Below are 19,012 nucleotides of genomic sequence, written 5' to 3' on the forward strand. Positions count from 1 at the left end.
ACACCATATTACACGAAGGATCTTTCCTATAACGTGCCTGACCATCCACTGCAGTACGCCGATTGTATAATGGCCTTTCTTCTTTTCAGAGAGCTGGAGCTCGAAGAATATCAGGGTCAGAGGGTAAGATTCTCTCACGATGAAGATAGCTCTGGCACCCTGCTTAACCGCCACACGCCCGAAAGGTGGACATATGGTGAGGTTTTCTACACCGATATCCCTTCAGTATATGAACGTCGACGTCAACGACGCAACATACTGATGATAGTTGATCAGGAAGCTGTACACTCGCCTGGGAAATTCGCTCCCCCTTTCTCGATTTTTATCACCTCGATGGCACACTTCTGAACGATTTGCAACCAAAGCCATTGATTTTTACTGCAAACGAAAGAGCGAGCTATGCCACTGTCAATACCTGCATTCGGGCTCTGATGGATGCCGCTATGTCTGAAGGAACGATGCAACCGGGATTCATTGTCAATGGAGAGAAGAGAAACCTCGGAATATTCATGTTTGCGACAGGTTGTGCAATGGACATAGCTTTATTTCCGCCAGAAACGAATGCCTCTACTAATGGCATTGTTGGGACCGTTGGGGGAATTTGAATGTCACGGCACTTCGACCGATTGGCATTTCATGAACAAAAGGTGTGAGGTAGCTCGACATCAAAAGGATTTACAGTATAGCTGCTATGAATAACGAGTGTTCTTCAACCCAGACGGCATACTCACATCTCATCTTTTATGACTTGAGGGCCTCAGACATCTTTGCGAGGCAAATGATGACCTTTGAGGCTGTTACGGTTTGCTTCTTTACAACGCCTTCCCAATGCTCTCATAGAATTTGGTCTGGACATCAGAATAGCGAGCTAGGGTCCATACAATTTGAGCGTCCTTGAAAAAATGGTAAGAGCATAATTTGTCGCCTTACGCTCATTTCGAGTGTTCAACCGCTGCTGAATCAGAAAGGAATCCACTTGACTCGGTCAAGAGTTGGAGGATGTTTGCTAAACAGCCCAACACCTCAGCATATATGGGCTTTTAGTTGCTGAAAGTCAGGTCAGGAACCAAAGACCACTTCAAATATTTCTTCGGCAGCTCATCAGCCATATGTAGGCCTCGAATCTTTCTCGACTAGAGTTCCTGGAAGGCCTGAGTAGATGCATTGTAAGATCTATCAGTGCATGAGGCAAGCAGTGAGGGCTATATAAATCATTCGACACAAGCAGTGATATAAGGCTTCCTGCAGAAGACCAACAGAAGCGGACGCAGATATGACCCCTAGTTACGAATGTCTCTAGGTACTTCGAAAACTAGACATTTGAGCACGCCGTCCAAGCACACCGTCCGAGCAACTTGATACGACGAAGACCCCTCGCAATAGTAAGCTAATTCTAACAGAGCTTCTCCACAGAGACTGAATATCGAAGATTTGAGGTACGCAATGCTCTGACCTACTTGTGATATTCATTAGCAAGCTCGATTGTGGTGCAAGGATATCATCAGGATCCGCTGTCAACCGGCAAATGAAGACGTTGAGGTGATCTTTCTGAGAGGTTTCCCTGTTAAGAGCCCTGTATTATTTACATGAGTCTTGCTCCTCAGTCTGCTTATTCTCATGTAAGGAGGATGCCCACTGCTCTGCGCTCGGAAGAGAGATACGGCATGGCCGTTGACTCTTTCCAGTCTGAAATAGTGGTCTCTTATGTACGAGTTTGCCCCATAATCATAAGATATTTGCGTCCCGGACATTACGAGTCGTTATCACAATTTCCAGAATCGTACATAAAGCGTCGAGATCGTATCACATATCAAAGCCTGCTCGCGGCTTTCTCCATCGCATCACCCATTGCCCACTCCGACGGAGCTTTTCTACTTCTGACCTGCTTTACCTGCTCTTTCGTGAACCCTTTCGCCACGACCGCAGGATTATACCCAACCCCACTCGCCTTGCCCACCTCCTCATCAACTACATGCTTCGAAACCCCTCCGTCGGCCCTCTTATAGACAGTGACAACAGCCACCCCTCCCAATCCTAGATTGTGCTGCAGCGCAACCTCTGCTCCCTCCACCAATCTATTGTTCGCCCACCCTCTCAACTGCCAAACCAGCTCCGCGCACTGCGCAATCCCCGTCGCACCAAGCGGATGGCCCTTACTGATCAACCCCCCACTTGGATTCACCACCACCCTTCCCCCAAATGTAATATCACCATTCCTAACCATCTCATGCGCCTTTCCCCTCTTACAAAGCCCCAGCGCCTCCAACGTCACCATCTCATTCGCCGAAAAGCAATCATGTAGCTCCACCACCTTCGGATGCATCGCTTTTACTCCAGCTTCTTTCAACGCAGCCTCCGCCGCCCGCCTACTCATATCATACCCCACCAACTCCATCGCACTTCCCCCAAACGCAGCCGGGCTATCCGTCGCCATACTCATCCCCGCAATCTGCACCGCCCTTTCCCTCACCCCTTCCCCCTCTTTCCTGACCAACTCCTCCAAAAACGCCTCCGAGCAAAGCACCGCAGCCGCAGCCCCATCGCTCGTCGGACAGGCCTGCAACTTCGTCAACGGCTCAAACAATTCCTGACTCCCCAATATCTCCTCCAACGTATAAACATCCCTGAACTGACTATACGGATTCTGCTTCGAATGCAAATGATTGACCCTCGCAATCTCCGCGAAATCCTCCCTCGTCGCCCCGTACTTTTCCATATACTCCCTCCCCGCATTACCGAACATCTGCGCCGAGCCAGGCACTCCGCCATCATAACCCCTCGTCTCCGCCATTTTCAGCCCGATCTTCTCGATGGGGTTGGCGCGGTCTTTCCACACGCTACTGAGGCTCCCGGGCGCCATTTTCTCGAAGCCGAGGACTAGGATGCAAGAGTGTTGGAGCGCAGGGGAGGATAGGAGGGTGCGGGCGAGATGGAGGGCAGAGGAGCCGGAGGCGCAGTTGTTGTTTACGTTGTAGATGGGTATGCCGGTCATGCCGAGTTGGTAGAGGCAGCGCTGACCGCACGCGCTGTCGCCGTAGCAGTAGGATGCTATGGCCGCGGTGATGGTGTCGTAATTTAGGTGGGCGTCGAGGAGAGCTTTTGTGGAGGCTTCGAGGGCGAGGAGGGGATAGTCGACTGTGAAGTGAGTGAGATTGTAAGATTGAGTGGGGATGGTGGAGGGGAGGGGAGGGGAGTAGTACCTTTGTTGCGTGGTTTGATGAATTTGGTGAGGCCGACGCCGAGGACGTAGACTGGCGGGGAGGAGGGCGACGCCATGGTTGAGGAGCTTCGAGTTCGAGGAGGATTGCTTGAGGTAATGGACAAGATGCCCGGGGCTCAGCGATTTGCTCACATCCTTGATTGAGGGTATTAATGTACGAGCAGAGCCTGGTGGAGGTTCGGAGAAATGATTGCGGAGAACCGAGGTGATTTCCTAATTGGTAATTTTGAGGCTTTTCGCGTCAAAACTAGAACCCAAACAACCCAACCCAATCCGAGGATCCATCCAATCATAACGAGGTTCATCTCATCAAATATATCTTTGAGGCTCGCACTCGAGTAGCTCTACTTGATCCAGTAAAAGGAGCAGAATACGTCAAATCGCGTATATTACTGATCTGGAATTGCTCTTGTCAGTAAACTGACCATGTCATTGTCTCTTGAACGCAAAGGGACCGTGATACTTGATCAAGTGGAAACCTGAGGTCAAATCCCATGTCCCTAGAACCGCCCAGTACTACACCAAACATGAAAATATTAAAGACTTCAAAAGTCGAAAATGGGCATGCCTATGAGCTTATGGCTGGGCAAATCGGTATAGTTCCATGTGCCCCATTGCCTGACATGATGTTACTGTGTTGAAGTTCTGTCGTCGAAATGTATGATGAGGACTATATATAGCCCTACGCCGTTGTTCCTCTGCCACCCACTGTCACAAAGATGCAGCATACAAGCCTGCAGAATCATCTGATACTCAATTTTCACCACCCATGTCAGACCTCGTTGCGCTCATTTTGCCATCAGTTTGTCCGCCTCCTCATGTGCATTGCTCAACTCCTCCCCCATCGCCTTCCCCTCCACGATAATCGGCTCGCAATCCTGCAGCACAAACAACATCCTCGCCCAATCTGTCTCGCTCTTGTTCTTCCACGCATGGTTTGTGCCCCTCTGTACCGCCACATCCCCCTCTTCATGGTCGTCGGCTCCCCCTCATCCAAAATCATCTCGAACTCCCCCTCCAGCACGACCCCATAGTCCAAGCTCTGCGTTCTATGCATCAATGGCGGTGCCCCTGGGCCGAAGTCCACAATGCGGCAGACTGAGCCACCTTTACGGACTAAGCCCGGTCCGCCTGCTGTCATTAGTTGTTGGTGGGCGGTGATGTCGGCGTCGTTATTCAAGTCAGGAGGGAAGCGATCGGTTGTGTAGACCACGCTGAAGGACATTGTGTCTTTCCCGAGATGTTGCCATTGTGCTGGCTCTGAGCGAGCGAGGATGGCTTTGCCGTCGCTGTTGTGGCCGGTCCAGTGCTGGTTGAGGCTGGGGAGGTTGTGGGAAAGTTGGGCGCTATTCTCAGGCTTCAAGTCGGACATGACGAGTCAATTGTGAGGTAAGAGGGTTTGTTTTGTTTGAATCGTTGTAGTCTTATGAGGTTGAGGGGTGACGTTCGGCTGTTCGGGGTTGTTGCAGTGAAGAAACCAACCGGGAAAGGTTGGCCCGGGGAGTTCTTTCCAGAGCCATTGGATCGTACATTGGATTGTAGTGGTGGGTGACAAAGCTTTGGAGATCCCTCGGATACTGGTAGAAGGGTCCTGAGCTGCTCTGATAGCATTTTCGGATCTCTAGCGAGTTCCTGCTGACTGGTGAGCAAGGTCAGATTACCGTGGGGGGTGAAAGAGCAACAAATGGTGTACTCGAGGCTTTTTTAATAATGCATATTTCCGATAAATCTGCACGCTGAAGATCTTTTTCCGATATCAAGATGTATTCCTCAGATATGCATAGAACAATCGCAGATTTTTATAACTTATTCATCATATCCAAAACATAAGACTGATGAATTTTCAACCCAGTTGAACACCTAAGATACCATCTCGAGCCTTTCTTAAATATGCATTATTAAAAAAAGCCCCGAGTAGTAAAAGGTAGGATGTAATATACTGGCACGTGATTAATTATCCCTCGCGATGGCGTTTAGTGCGGCCCCAATCTATGTCGTGTTGTTTACCAGAAGAGTGTGCAATCTTTAGCACTACAGCTGACGTACGTCACCAGCATTCGGGTCTTCGATTATTCCACTGACTGTTCCAGGTCCTTGCCAGAGTGGCATGCTGCTTGGTCGTCCCTTTCTTACGGGAAAATCGTCAGTAGAACTACGCTCTTCCACTTGCTCCTCCTCACCAACCGGACCAGTCATTCACTAGAAATGGGCGCCTGTTGTAAATTGAAAGCCTCCACGCATCAACATATGATCAATACCCCACATGAGTCTTCAGATGAGCTTCGGCAGATTCTCCCTCATCTCGAAGCTGAGGATGCAGACCTTGAAAGTCAGACAAGCACTTGGAAATTCTGGGACTACATATGAGACCGGCAACGCTAGCAGTCAAGAATAAAAAGAGGTCTGCCAATGGTGAAGAATCAAGCCAACAATAATGGGCTGAAGCTTCCCAACCAGACGTTGCCTTCGACGGTACAACGAAGGCCATGAGAGGGTCCGAATCAGGGTTGGGTAGCACGCGGCGAAGTCAGATGCACTATAGACGAGACGCGACGAGGCAAGCGTATGAATGCTGCATTTCTGGAAGAGGGCATAAGACACGGCGACTCAGGTCGAAGATAGCAAGGGTCAAGTCGAATGGACACAGCACGTGCTGGCGATCGGCGCGTCTAGCTCGAAGAAGCCGAGACTCGTTCTCTATCTTTCTTCTATACGACGAAGAGTAACCGGAAAAGGCTTCTGGAAGCCGAATATATACACATCCAGGTTAACAGGTCCACAACGTAGCGCAGACCTGGAAACAAGCTGCTTCTGCCATGAGCAGAGACCACGAAGCTTCTGGCCGAATGCGTTACTTTCGGGAGCGGACTAAATATCCGGTGATGCACAATAGCGCCAACCCTGGGCAATGGCTCCAGGCGAAGAGAAGGTCAGTATTGATCCAGAGAAGAGGGTCCAGGTCAGCAAAGATCCAAGGATGCAATATTTAGACTCGTGAGCTGCAAGAACAATAAGTCGGACGTCGGAGATACGGAATAGGATCTGAATATATCAGACTGTCGGTGAGGGTCAGATTATGGAATCCCTGTACAAGAAGCTCATGGGATGCCTAAAACAGGCAAGGTAAAAATGGTCGAGGTCAAAGCGGCCTTGACTCGATAAAGGGTTGGAAGACGTAGAGAGCCGGCGTCACGAGCTCGAGTAAGCAAGCGCCGGTGGGGCGATCCTACCAAAGCGTGGCGGGACTAGTGCAAACCTTTGCCAGAGGTAGTGAGACAAGCGACAGGATGAAGTCCTGATAATGAATCATTATATACGTGGGGCAAGAGCATTATCACATAAGGACGCAAGAAATCGCCCGTTCCCAAATTCGGAAGACAAGTCGGACGATTGCTTCCGGGCTCTTTTCTGGCCCTGCCGAGACTTCCTAATGCGATCGCATATATCATCCACGCGCTTCAAGGAAACGACATCTTAAGTACCAGACTCACAGGAGCTCATGGAATCCGCTGGGTAGAAGCTCTATACAAGTGAAGGCGGTGCAATCTGAGCAGGTTGATTTGCCCTGGAATACCAAAGTGAACGCCCTTGGTATACTGCCGAGATAATATCAGAGAGTCTAGAATCGCTCCCAACTCTCCCCTGCTATCGGACTTTTGGTGTAAGATATGCGCTGCAGTCTAATCGACAGCTCATGCACGAGGCTGCATGACCTGTCACATTCGACGAGGCCCTTGCATGAACCGGTTTTATCTGCAAAAGAGAGCTGAAAATTTCATGACCCTACCTTTCATCGTTCAGTGAACATCAGATCACAGCAATGTCATCGCTCAATGATTTCTGCAGAGAGATAGCAGAGTCGACCCCAAAGTCTCCTTTGGGATCTACACCAAGCTCGTACGACTTGTCAAACGACCCTCCGACTCCGGCTACCGATGCCGAGGCCGAAGCCGAAGCAGAGAAATGCAGTAACGCCTTCCTTAGCATCTACGCCAAATTACAGCGCCAGATGCAGGAGACTAATAGTGCTATCGAGAAAGCTAAGGCGGCTGAGAAGGATGCAGACAAGTGGAGAAAGATAGCGGAGATGGCGCATCACGTTTACGAGCCCACGAAGAAAGAATTGGACAGAGCTCGGGGATACCGAAAGGAAGCCGAGGAGAAGATCGAAAGGTTGGAAGCAGAATTGTACAAGATCAAGAAGCAACGAGATGAAGCAACCGCAGAACTCTACAAGATTCGGAAGGCGGGAGGCATGAGAAGTTGGGAATTATGACCATCTGACTACGGCATGCATTGAATCCTTGAAAAGGAGGGACAAATAATTGATGATTGACTCTATTTCGGACTCGAACCGTACAGCAACAACAGCACCAAGCCGCCTCGTCTTCAGAAATTCCAGAAGATCACCCCAACGGCCCCTTCAGACGAAGCCTCTGCATCTTGTCTGAAGATGAAATTATAACATCTACGCCCCCTACCAAGTGAGCACCATCGAGCATTTCGGATACCTTCTCCCCCGAGGAGCTTGCAATAAACACGCACACTACATCAAATTGATGTTTTCTGCCATGGCGTAGTCTCGCCCCGAGGATCCCCGAACTATCGGAGAGAACATCTTGGATTTTTCAGTCAGGAGCCCCAAGAAGCATGATGAAGATCATTGCCAAGATGCCAAAGATCTCTAGCCCAGGCGAAAATCCGTCATCAGCACTAGAGCTTACGCAACCAGGCCGGGTTTCCTCGGAGCTGGACCGCTCCGTCCACCGTCCATCGGAGGTTTCTAGTTCTCTTAGAAGACTGTAGAGCGCCGGTGATATTCTCATGCTAACTTCCTGGGAAGGCGTTCGCCCACTCATGTCATTTGAAAGCAGATCTCTCCAACCATCGAGCGTTATTAGCTTCTCAGCTGCTTTGAGATTGTTCCTTCGCGCTGCCCAATGCAGACCATTCTGCCCTGCGTTATCCTTGGCGTGTATATTGCAACCTTTTCTCATCAGCGTGTCGATGACTTCTCCGGCCCTACTGCTTTCAGCAGCGTAGTGAAGTGGCGTCCTTCCGCTGACATCTTTCTTTTCCACATCTTCTGATGAGGCTTGGCTTACAAGGTAGGACAGCACTTCTAGGTTGCCTCGCGATGCAGCCAAATGCAGGCAGGTCCTACCACAGCTGTCAGGGGACATGAGGTGGACGTCATCATAAGAGTGGCCCCGTTGAAAGATCTTAAGTGTACTTTGACTGCTCCATGCTAAGTAATGGGTCATAGACATGGCTTCGGAGTCTGGCGGCATGTTTTCAAGCCAATCGTCCTTCACCAACATCAAACTTATTGTATTGTTGAAAATGTTGTGAAATGGTGTTTTCCCATCAACGGCTTTGCACAACAGATCTGCGCCATTCTCAACCAAGGTCCTCGCCACATCATAGTTGTCAGCTCTTCCCATAGCGCCATGAAGCGGCGACTCGCCATCCTCATCTTGAGCGTTCACGTCGGCTCCTTCTCGGATGAGCAGGCGGACAAGCTCTAAATTACCCGATCTGGATGCTGAATGCAGCAATGTTGTACCAAAAATTGTTGTATCTTGCGGACTTGCCTTACCAGCGCTCAGCAAGCGTCTGACGTCCTCCGTCGAGTTAGTCCTCGCGCTCTTGAAGATTTCAGCATTCGAAGGCACAGTCGTCGGGAAGCCGAGATTCCACTGCAAAGTATTGCCCAGACGTCTATTCATCATTACTTGGAAATTACACAAGGTCAGACCGAGCCTTTGCCGGAAGCCACGTGGTAGGTAAACGCTGAAGAACAAACCGAAGCCTACCTGCTGGTACCTCCCGGACTGAGCCTTTCGTGTATCATCAGATCGCTGACTTATCGCCGGGCCTGCTCGAGCCATGAATCTGAAGCCCCAAATGTGCCAACACAAGAAAACAGCCGGCTTGACCATCTGATGAGACCACAAGCTGGGGATAGTAGGTGATAGTTCTATCTTGGGAAAACTATGTTCCACCATCGCCGTTGAGAATGTACGGCGATGATCTGCCACCGGCACAACTACCGTGCTTTGCGGCAAGCTTGGATTTGAGGCCGATCTAAGCAATCTTTGAGGGGCAAGACGAAGACGATCACCTAGTCCTGTCACTTGGTGCGAAGGTCCAAACCTGGATTCGACGGATATCTTAGCGGCTGGCGGGAGTATTCGCTCAGTAGTCCTATCAATGACTTCAGTATTCGGCCAACATAACAAGAAAGAAGGTTCCAATGTGTACACAAGGACCTTTAACAATTCCATCACAAACTCAAAATGATACAGGTCCATTATTTTCATGGCCTTTCTCATTTTATGGTCTCCGATCATGGCCCACTTCGCCCTTACCCACGATCTTCTGGCTTTCTGGTCCCACTTTTCCTTTCCATCACAGCTTATCTTTTCCAACTCTGCGTCAAACCTGCTAAGCTCTCGGGAACAGACTCGCAACTGAAGTACACAGCTGAGAAGCCTCTGCTGGAAATGCGACGAAGGTCGGTATCTGAGGTCCAAGTTCTGGCCAGAATACTGCAAACTGGACAATGTCGAACATAAAGACTCAAGTGTTGCGAGCCATTGTTGAATTTGAGCAGGTGCATTGCGGAATTGACGAAAGAATGTCAACAGAACTTTGATAGACTCTGTAGCACTTCCTGCAATGGTAAAGACGGAGGCTACAGCGGAGAGCGGTTCGCACATGATATGGAGAGAGTACCAAGCACCTCATAGCAATGAATTGGAGACTATACGTAACGGTTTCAAGACAATGACTGCCCCTTCCTTCCTCACGACATCTGAAGGTTGATCAGCGAGGCAATGAACCCAGCCCCACAAACGTGCTGCCAAGCCGGCTCCAGGAATGAGTATGCACAGTACCTAGTACTCTTATTCTAATCTCTATGCCCTACTCGTGACTAGCGGAACATCTTGATGGATACCAGGATTAGAGTCGTCCCAAGAAGGGCCCAAAGGACGACTCTACGAATAGATTCGTCGACTTCACCCCCTTCATAAACCTGACATTCGCCTGTCAATGACGCCCGTTAAAGCCGATTGGTGAATGCAATGCAAGGTGTCGGTGAAGCACCCCGCCTTCAAGACTTGCCTCACTCTATCTAGACTGCTGCCTACGGGCATGGGCTTCATTTCGCTCCTACTTCACATCTCATAGCACTTCAGTCAGACAGTAGCTTGGCGTTAGCACAAAGGCAGCTCGAGATTAGACTCAGCCTCCGCAATAGGTCTGACCCTCCATATCCTCCTTCGAGCCTACGATAGCCAGATAATGTACGTGGAAGGGGATCAAGTGCAGTATTACCGCAGTGGTATTCAATCTTGAGCCTGAGAGAATCTGATTTCCTATGCTGATCTACCATATCCCTGCAGGTAGGTGGCGGCGTGGACAAGTTCGGAGTCTTCATAGCAGTGGGACACGATATGTCGTAAGCGATCATCATGATATATGGAGGTTCATCAATCTCATACCACTGAAAGATACTCGACCTTGACACCCAAGAAACCTACCACGTGGATGAGAGTAAAGTAACCAAAGCATGAGGACGCAAAATGATAGACGAGGGGGGAGCTCTTCTAACATTATACAAACCATTGCGTGTCATCAGATTCTCTTGCACTTTGAAAGCATTGTCGCTTTTGTCTTGCCATACCGGGAGAAGCAACTTACTTTTGATATGTCAGAATTGGAGGAGTCTAGCCATATGGCATGATCACGCAATTCTAGTGAAGTTTCTGTATACTATTTCAGCAGATCGGAATGCAATAAGACCCGCTCTAGGGGATGAGAACATCTTAGTATGTATGGTGCTCAGAGGATAGGGGACTTGGGGAGTTGACTCGCTGGACACGCTGGTAGTAGAAACCCACTGCAGACAGACGGAAGCAAATTTTTCCCTCCGATAGGGCTGATATCATTCACCTCAGCCTGATCTATCCTCATGCTCATATATCGAGGCATCGTGATGCTATGGGACTGGAGGAAATCGAATTTTCCCCACATGAAACCGGCTTACAAAGTTGTCAAATGGGGATGAAGCAGAGTGAAGCCACACATGTTATCTCTTGCTCATCTCCCGTGACAAAGCATACTATAAACGACGAGACGTTTTGAATCCTCTGCCTCGACTTACCATCTTAAAATTCTTCCACTCAGTCTTTAAAAACTTTAAAATCTCTCAGTAAGCTGTCGAACACAACATTTCAGCCTAAGAATGTCACTTCTTGAGGAGCTCAAGGGGGCATTTTCTGCCCAAAAGAATCACCAAGGTGACAATTTTATATCTTACAAGAATGCTAGACAGATCGTGACTCAAGCTCGAATACATGAGTGGAGCAAAGCCCATCCATTATGCGAAGAGCATGGTCATCCATGCCCTCAGAGGTCTGATCTAGTCCTACAAATCCAACGGGGAAGGATTTTCATCTTTGTCATCATTGTCTTTGCCAATCTCGAATTCTTAACCAAGAGGGTCCTCGCAAGCCACCCAAATGACGCATGGCTATTTGACAACCCGCATTTCGAGCGCCTCTGCCATGATGCAGGGCTGAACAGCGAACAGAAAGAGAAAATGAGTGATTGCCGCCGCTGGGTTGGAGCAATATTGGCAGATCGTGTCTCTATCGATATTCCAAGGGGCGTTGTACTGCCATTTCTCGAGCGAAAGAGTCTCAACCTATGGGGATCGTATGGTCTGCTATTTCAGGTGAAGATCGCCGGCCAACATCACCGAAATTATAGCCACGATGTAAGATTGTCTTTGGCAGCTTTACGCAAAAAGTGCTCATAATCTTAGACTATTGTTGCTGAGAAATATATCCGACCATCAAGTGACGCCACTCAGGCTGATTGGGAACGCCTCTTTCGCGAGGTCCAGACGCTTCAAAAGCGGAGAAATCATCCCAACATTATTCCTTTACTTGCGTCATACACGACCGATACCGCCGAATCTGGACTCTACGTTAAGACTTTACACCTGCTCTTTCCGTTGGCGGAGATGGATCTGGCAGATTGGATGACTAGATCTCAAAGTCCAGAAAGCATCGTAGATGATGGAGAAATTGCAGCACACCTTTATCGCTCTATATATGGGCTCGTTTCCAGTGTCGCCTATCTACACAAGGATATTGATGGTAAAGCTACGGCGCATCATGATCTAAAACCTCGCAACGTTCTAGTGGTCGATGGCATTCTGAAGCTTGCTGACTTTGGTCACTCGCATCTTCGGCCACTCATCGAAGGATCGGCCACCGAAGCTACTACTGGGCTAGGGACATACGAGTACCAGCCACCTGAATATTGGAATGAAGATGGTTCACGAGCCGAGATAAATCACGGGAGGGCATTCGATATATGGTCATTGGGCTGCATTATAATCGAATTGGCGATCCTGATCGTTCACCACTGGCGTCCACAAATGGTCAACAAATTTAGGGAGGAGAGAAAGGCAAACCCGAACAAAGATCGAAGAAGCCCTAGGTCGGTTCCAGCAGAATCCGACATTTCTTTTCATAACAACACAGCTGTGGTCAAAGATTGGCTAAAGCGATTGAAAGATCATGGGCGAAGCCAGCAGTTGGACAAAATTTTGGGAATCGCTGCCGAAATGCTTGCTATAGAGCCCAAGGACCGCCCATACACGTGGGAAATCCAAATGGATCTGTATGACATTCTAAAGCCTTCGGACGACAAAATTCCTGAGCTAAAAGACGACCTATGCCTCCGACCACCTTTCAAAGACCAGCATAATCCCGTATACAGCTGGCGAATGACATACAATCTGCGACCAGACATTCAAGAGTATACGGATACACCATTGCACCGAGCGGCGAGAAAGAACAATAGAAGGCGGATAATCCGGCTTTGGGAACTTGGCTGGCCCATTTCACTCCCGAATTCAGATCGACACACACCGAGAGACATCATGAAACGGAGTAACAACGTTGAAGTTCAGAAGCTCGAGGAAGACGTGACACGGATGTTACAAGCTGCAAGATCTGGAGACATCGAAGAGATCAAAAAGCTATTCAGCAAGGGTATGAGCCCGTTGCTAGTCAATGCAAATGGACTGTCAGCTCTTCATGAAGCAATAAGTTATTCTCAAATCAGAGTAATTGAATGGCTCTTAGAGAGCAAAGCAAAAGAACAAATTGAAGTGTGGCATGAGAGACACGGCATTCTAGAGCTTCCGTTACATAAAGCTGCAAGGATTGGCTTCACGCAGGCTCTGGACCGACTTCTAAAATACTATCCGGATATTAACATTTCCAAGGATAGCTATGACACAGCACTCTTCTATGCCACCAGATATGGACACCCTGATGCGGTAAGAATACTGCTTGAGAACGGAGCTCTTGTGCTCACCCCAATTCTTCGAAAGCTCTCATCGGGAGAGACGCCTCTACACGCTGCCCCGGAATGTGGTGATCTCGATAGCAGCTCTGAAATCATGCAACGCCTCTTGAACGCCGATGACGGGCACGACTGTATGGAACGTATCGATGGATGGGGCATGACGCCCTTGTTACGAGCGGTGGAAGTGGGAAATCTCAAGTGCGTCGAGATTCTGATTCAACAGGGAGCTTCGATCCACGCGGTCAAGAGCAACGGATTCAGTTTTTTGCATATGGCGGCGATGACGGGCCGGCACCAAATTCTTTCATTATGCATCAATGGATTTTCTCTGAGTGAGCTCGAAGGCGGCGAACACCAATTCAGTCCGCTAGAGACAGCGGAAGAAGCTGGACACAAAGAAGTAGCAAAGATGTTGAAGAGCCGTATTCATAAGCTTGGACGAGAAGAGAGTGGGAGTCTTAAAATCATGGCATCAATTCGAAAGGGATTCCAAGGATTCAAGGGCCGATAGGATCGGCATCTCACGTCCCTCAAAACTGGTCTAAAGCACATGCTGATCGACAATGGGGAAATACCCTCTAAATTACACGAAACCTTGGAGAGCCGTCAAGCAGTCAGCCCCATCCGCCAGACAGTCAAACTTCCTTCAACCCGGATTTAGACTGTGGCTTCTCGCGATATAACAAGGCTGTTGGACTGGCTATCCCTGCTCCATATGCATATTTAAAGGCCCCCCTGCTATACGCATACAGCACATCATCTCAATTCATTCTTTTTTCTCCTCGTTCGGCGACACCAATGAGGCCGCTTATACCTCCAACCAGCTCAATGCTAGTTCAACAATCGACACCCAAGACTTTTCAACCATCAGACTGCCTCAATTCCAACTCAAGTAGGGTTTAAAAAAGGACTCACAAAACCATATGACCCTCGCCTAATTTAATTGGAAATACAGATCCCTACTTCTATGCCAAATTTTGCTCACATGTTGTGGTGATGTACCAAGGTTTAATCTTGCCTTAACATAGTCACGCCACGAAGTCTGTTGCACTAGTGCTGGTGACTTCCATGCTTAGACCTCTGCAGCGGCAGCAGCAGCAGCCCCAACTGACAGGACCGACCAGAAGATCGTCGAGACCTCATTATACTAGAAATGCTCGTACCAGCCTTCGATTGTCTCATTCTCAAAATTTGCGTCCTTGCGATCCAGCCAGTAACCACCTCTTCCTTCTACATATGCCCTATATAGCACCACCCAAGTTTTTGGAAAAGGTTCCCCCTATGACCCGTGGAGGTTCCTTAGACTACGAGTAGGTTATGATGAGCCTTTGATGATGAGCCTTTGCACAGCGAAGGACTTCTTGGTGGTTCGCAGAGAAGGTGTCTTCTCGTTTGGATACAGTAATCAGTTCGGTGAACTGGATCCCGGCAAGAGCATTCACTCGTTCGATGTGGAACATCGACTTGTGCAACGGGTTTCCCACGGGAAGAAATTATTTCAAGTGGTGAAAGCTCCTTGGAGTCACTTAAACATTAATGCTGTCGACAGGTTTGTTTGCAAAGTTGGAAAGAGGCGCAAAAACTACCCTGTTTAATGCCGAGAAAACATGAAGATGGATTGTTCTTTCGATTGGTGTTTCGATTGTTTATGCAGTGTATGTGACATATATATGGTTCTACCCCCTCATTGTCCTCATTTCAATCACTATGCCTCATGTACCCAGCCTCCGACATGCAAACCCCTACACATGATTTTCGTAATATGCAATCACCGTCTCAGCTGCACGCTCTGAAGATCCAGACACACAACCATATTAATGCAAATGCCTGAAACCTACAGGAACGAACCTCAGCGCCACGCTAAAGCACACGCTCGCTATGCAGGCAATAAAGCCAACCGTCGTCAGTCATCACATACATGCAGAATTCACGTCTTTCCTTTCCCTGTATGTATCACATCACCCTCCACAAGCTTCATATCCAACGTACTCGCGACCTGCGGACTTTCCGCGGTACTCAAACTCGCGCCCTCCTCTTTTTCCTTCTCTTTCGTCTTACCCGCACTCTTCTCCTCATCCTCCTCCCTCGGAAAAATGCTCCCTCGGCGATTTATCACGAACGTTCTCCTCCTTTTCCTCTTCCTACTCTCGCTGCGTTGTCTCTGCTCATTCTCCTCCTTCTCTTCGTCAGTAACTCTGAGGACATTGCTTCTCCTACTCCTATGTACCGGATCGACCTGCCGTCTCGCCTGCCCAGTGGTTTCGAGGTAGAGCGGGAAAGTGGTGCCGAAAGCGAAGACCGCGACCACGACGGCAAAAGCATATTGTACACCTCTTGATGAGCGGACGGGGGACATGACGCCCGGCACGAGTGCGCCGCCAGAAGTAGAAGCCGCAAGGAACATAGCGCCCCATTTTGTCCTGCCGCCTAGTCCGCGCAGGGAGATGGAGAAGATGAGAGAGAAGATGCCGGACTCGAAGAAGAGGACGAGGATGAGGCAAGCGACGGCTGTGTAGGAGGATGTGGACATGGCGCATGCGGCGGCGGTGAAGGCGCCAACGTACCCAAGGAATAGCAGGTGGCGGGGTTTCAGCCAGATACCCATGAAGGCGGTGAGAAAGCGGCCGAAGGCGAAGCAGGCGTGGGCGACAGAGAGATAGTCGAAGGGTGAGAGGGTGGATGTGGGGCGGACGCGCGTGACGAAGGTTTGGAAGAAGGAGGCTGTGGCTTCTTGGGCGCCGACGTAGCAGAACTGGGAGAAGCAGCCTAGAGCTAGTGTGAGGGATGTTATGGCGACGCCGTTGCGGGAGGGAAAGAGAGAGGACAGGATGCGGGAATTATTGATTGCGCTGCGTTTGCAGGCCATGGCGTCCAGGTCGGCATCAGAGGCTTCGGGGATGGGGAGGTAAAAGAATATTAGCGCTAGGATTACGTCGAAGAGAGCGATGCCTAGGTATGTCCATTGGACTTCCACGAGCGATGTCGTATCTTTGACGTTCTTAAAGAGGACTTTTTCTGCTAAGATGGGAGAGAGGACGGATCCGATTGCTTGCACGCCCTGGGAGATATTGAGACGGACTTCTGCATATTCTGGAGGGCCGCAGAGGGATATGAAGGGATTTCCGGCCGTCTCGAGCGTAGCGACTCCGAGACCGATGATGAAGTTGCTGATGAAAAAGGCAGGGAAAGAGGCCAGGACTGCGGAAGGCCAGAATACGAGCGTGCCGACTCCGTAGACGCAAAGGCCTACCATGAAGGTGCTCTTGAAGCCATGACGGCGGAAGACATACCCACCGAAGGTAAGGGGAGCGATGAGATAAGCACCGTAGTAGGCGGAGTGGAGACCAATGGCACGGCCGGAGCCGGAGGAGATGTTCGTGACTTTTTGGAATTGGGAATTCAGAACGTCTAGGAGGCCATATGCGAAGCCCCAGAGGAAGAAGAGGATGGTTACCAGGGAGTTGGGAAAGAGCGACTCGCGGTTTGTCATTTTCACCATTGACTTGGGATTCTTCATGTCGACAAAATCAAAGATGTTATGGAGGCTATTGCTGCGTCCGCGTGGGGCAGTAGGTGATATTGGTGGCGAGAATTCAGTGGTGCCCGAGAAGCGATTTTGATGTTGAGAGACGCCGGTCATATCAGGTGTGGTCAAAAAGTCCAGCATATTCATTGATGGATGTTGATCCTCAGACTCGCGATCTTGGGACTCGATGTCATTTTGAGGAAGTGTTGGAGTCTTCGCCGGTACTGGAGACAGAGGTGGGCGTGAAATGGCAGGTATGGTGTTCGAATTTTGACTTGCCCTTCCCAAGTCGGCCCATTGAGCATCGCCCGGTCCATAGAAAGGATTGCCATTCATGTTCCGTGAAGATTTGATCCTTCCGAGTAGACTGGGAGCAAACTTGGCAGCCAGAGGCTTGAGACCAGGCACAGATGCACATATCATCCCTACATGTACCTCCACGACCGACCACATGAATGAAAGCGAGACCACCCATGAATAGTCTCCGTATTGATTTGAACCCCCTGGTTGAGTCTTGTTGCTTAATCTGGCAGTAGCTGCTGACTCTAGATATGCGATCCTAATCACGTCTACTACCGCAACGAAGCCGCCAAAACTGAACGTGATAATCAAGATTAATTTTTCATTTCGTGGCAATCGCATGCCTGTCAGGATTGGCATTGGCAGGAACAGTAGAGCGAGGTCCGTGACAATGTTGACTGGCGCTGAAGAAAGGTACAGTTCCACGATATCAATGCAATGGGCGCCATGTGGAGGCGGATCTTTGAACGCGTCGCCGAAGGGTCGACATTGGAAAATGTTCAGGAATGTCAGGGCGACCCCAGCAATGTTGACGACGGCGAATGTACCCAGTGTCAGATATTTGAACACCTTATGATTCTTCGACAGCGTCAAATAAAAGAGGCAGATTGATGTCTTGGTTGCCATGAGGGCGGGATTCTGCAAACACGTGAGCACGTGGAGCTGGGACAATGGCATTCTTGGTCTCGGCAACGTACGTAGAGCACCGTAAATGCATATTCTGCCTTTCTCAAAGGTTCACGTTTGTGGTCAGGAATGTTCTCTTCGTGCCGACCAAGGCCAATGCTGGTGCCGTAGCAGACGGAGAGGGAGAAGCCAAAGGCGATAATCTGCATGCTTGTGAGCTTTGCGCGTTGCACCCCTCACATTGCTCGCTCACCCATGCCAATATAATCGCATAGTCGTCATTGCTTATTCTCTTCACTATCCCAGCTCTTGATACGAGGCGTAAAGCCACGAACACTGTCGATAAACAGATCATAACGATCGTGACCGTCAAGACCGGAGGCCCACGATTTTGCATCGCCAACGTCGCTGCGCTCAGGTCCGCCATGTTCGCCAAAGCTCTTGATCGCTCACTCTTTGAATCGAGGCCGTTGGCCAGGATCCATTCTTCCGTGCGTAAGAGACTGAGCAACCTCCCATCCTCCACAAGGGCGCTGAGAGTCCTTTCGAGCAGCAATTGGTACTCCTATCATCAGAGGCAGGGAAACATGGGGATGCAAAGCTCGAACATCGATAGTGGGAGAGACGATGAAGTGGCCTCGCACCGTCAACGTCAGAATCGGTCACTCTGCCAGAGTTTGACCGAGTGTACCGAGTCATTATTCAATGGTTCTCTCTGCGGTTTGGGGCGGATCTAGTATGGACTCTAGGCCGTGAGGGGAAAAGGCTTGATAGGGCCATTGGCGTGGGGAAAGATCGACGCCCGTGTCACTGGGCGACAACTCGGGGTTGCACATCTGTGCAAAGAAGGCAGTCGTGCATGTGACTCTTTCCAAGGTACCAGATCCTGAGATCTATCTCATTTGCCATGAAAGGTATGACGACGCCTGTTGCAGCGATGACCACCC

At 49.7% G+C, this 19,012-nt stretch overlaps 5 protein-coding genes across 5 annotated transcripts; 2 read left to right on the top strand and 3 right to left on the bottom strand.

Annotated features, from left to right (window-relative positions):
- Positions 1 to 1,810: 1,810 nt before the first annotated feature.
- Positions 1,811 to 3,276, bottom strand: KY384_006791 (uncharacterized protein; the record flags this gene model as incomplete). Its single annotated transcript, XM_044815284.1, has 2 exons — positions 1,811 to 3,135; positions 3,201 to 3,276. The coding sequence occupies 2 exons, from the start codon at positions 3,274 to 3,276 to the stop codon at positions 1,811 to 1,813; spliced, it is 1,401 nt and encodes a 466-aa protein (XP_044667158.1).
- Positions 3,277 to 7,040: 3,764 nt separating this feature from the next.
- On the top strand, positions 7,041 to 7,496 carry KY384_006792 (uncharacterized protein; the record flags this gene model as incomplete). The annotated part of the gene is made up of 1 exon (XM_044815285.1): positions 7,041 to 7,496. The coding sequence occupies one exon, from the start codon at positions 7,041 to 7,043 to the stop codon at positions 7,494 to 7,496; it is 456 nt and encodes a 151-aa protein (XP_044667159.1).
- A 352-nt stretch (positions 7,497 to 7,848) lies between these two features.
- KY384_006793 (uncharacterized protein) lies at positions 7,849 to 8,952 on the bottom strand (the record flags this gene model as incomplete). Its single annotated transcript, XM_044815286.1, has 1 exon — positions 7,849 to 8,952. The coding sequence occupies one exon, from the start codon at positions 8,950 to 8,952 to the stop codon at positions 7,849 to 7,851; it is 1,104 nt and encodes a 367-aa protein (XP_044667160.1).
- A 2,519-nt stretch (positions 8,953 to 11,471) lies between these two features.
- Positions 11,472 to 14,123, top strand: KY384_006794 (uncharacterized protein; the record flags this gene model as incomplete). The annotated part of the gene is made up of 2 exons (XM_044815287.1): positions 11,472 to 12,005; positions 12,054 to 14,123. The coding sequence occupies 2 exons, from the start codon at positions 11,472 to 11,474 to the stop codon at positions 14,121 to 14,123; spliced, it is 2,604 nt and encodes an 867-aa protein (XP_044667161.1).
- Positions 14,124 to 15,539: 1,416 nt separating this feature from the next.
- On the bottom strand, positions 15,540 to 18,492 carry KY384_006795 (uncharacterized protein; the record flags this gene model as incomplete). The annotated part of the gene is made up of 3 exons (XM_044815288.1): positions 15,540 to 18,077; positions 18,137 to 18,268; positions 18,319 to 18,492. The coding sequence occupies 3 exons, from the start codon at positions 18,490 to 18,492 to the stop codon at positions 15,540 to 15,542; spliced, it is 2,844 nt and encodes a 947-aa protein (XP_044667162.1).
- Between the last annotated feature and the right edge of the window lie 520 nt (positions 18,493 to 19,012).

This window comes from Bacidia gigantensis (genome assembly GCF_019456465.1).
Source record: "Bacidia gigantensis strain McMullin 20006 chromosome Unknown contig_255, whole genome shotgun sequence".
NCBI lineage: Eukaryota > Fungi > Ascomycota > Lecanoromycetes > Lecanorales > Ramalinaceae > Bacidia > Bacidia gigantensis.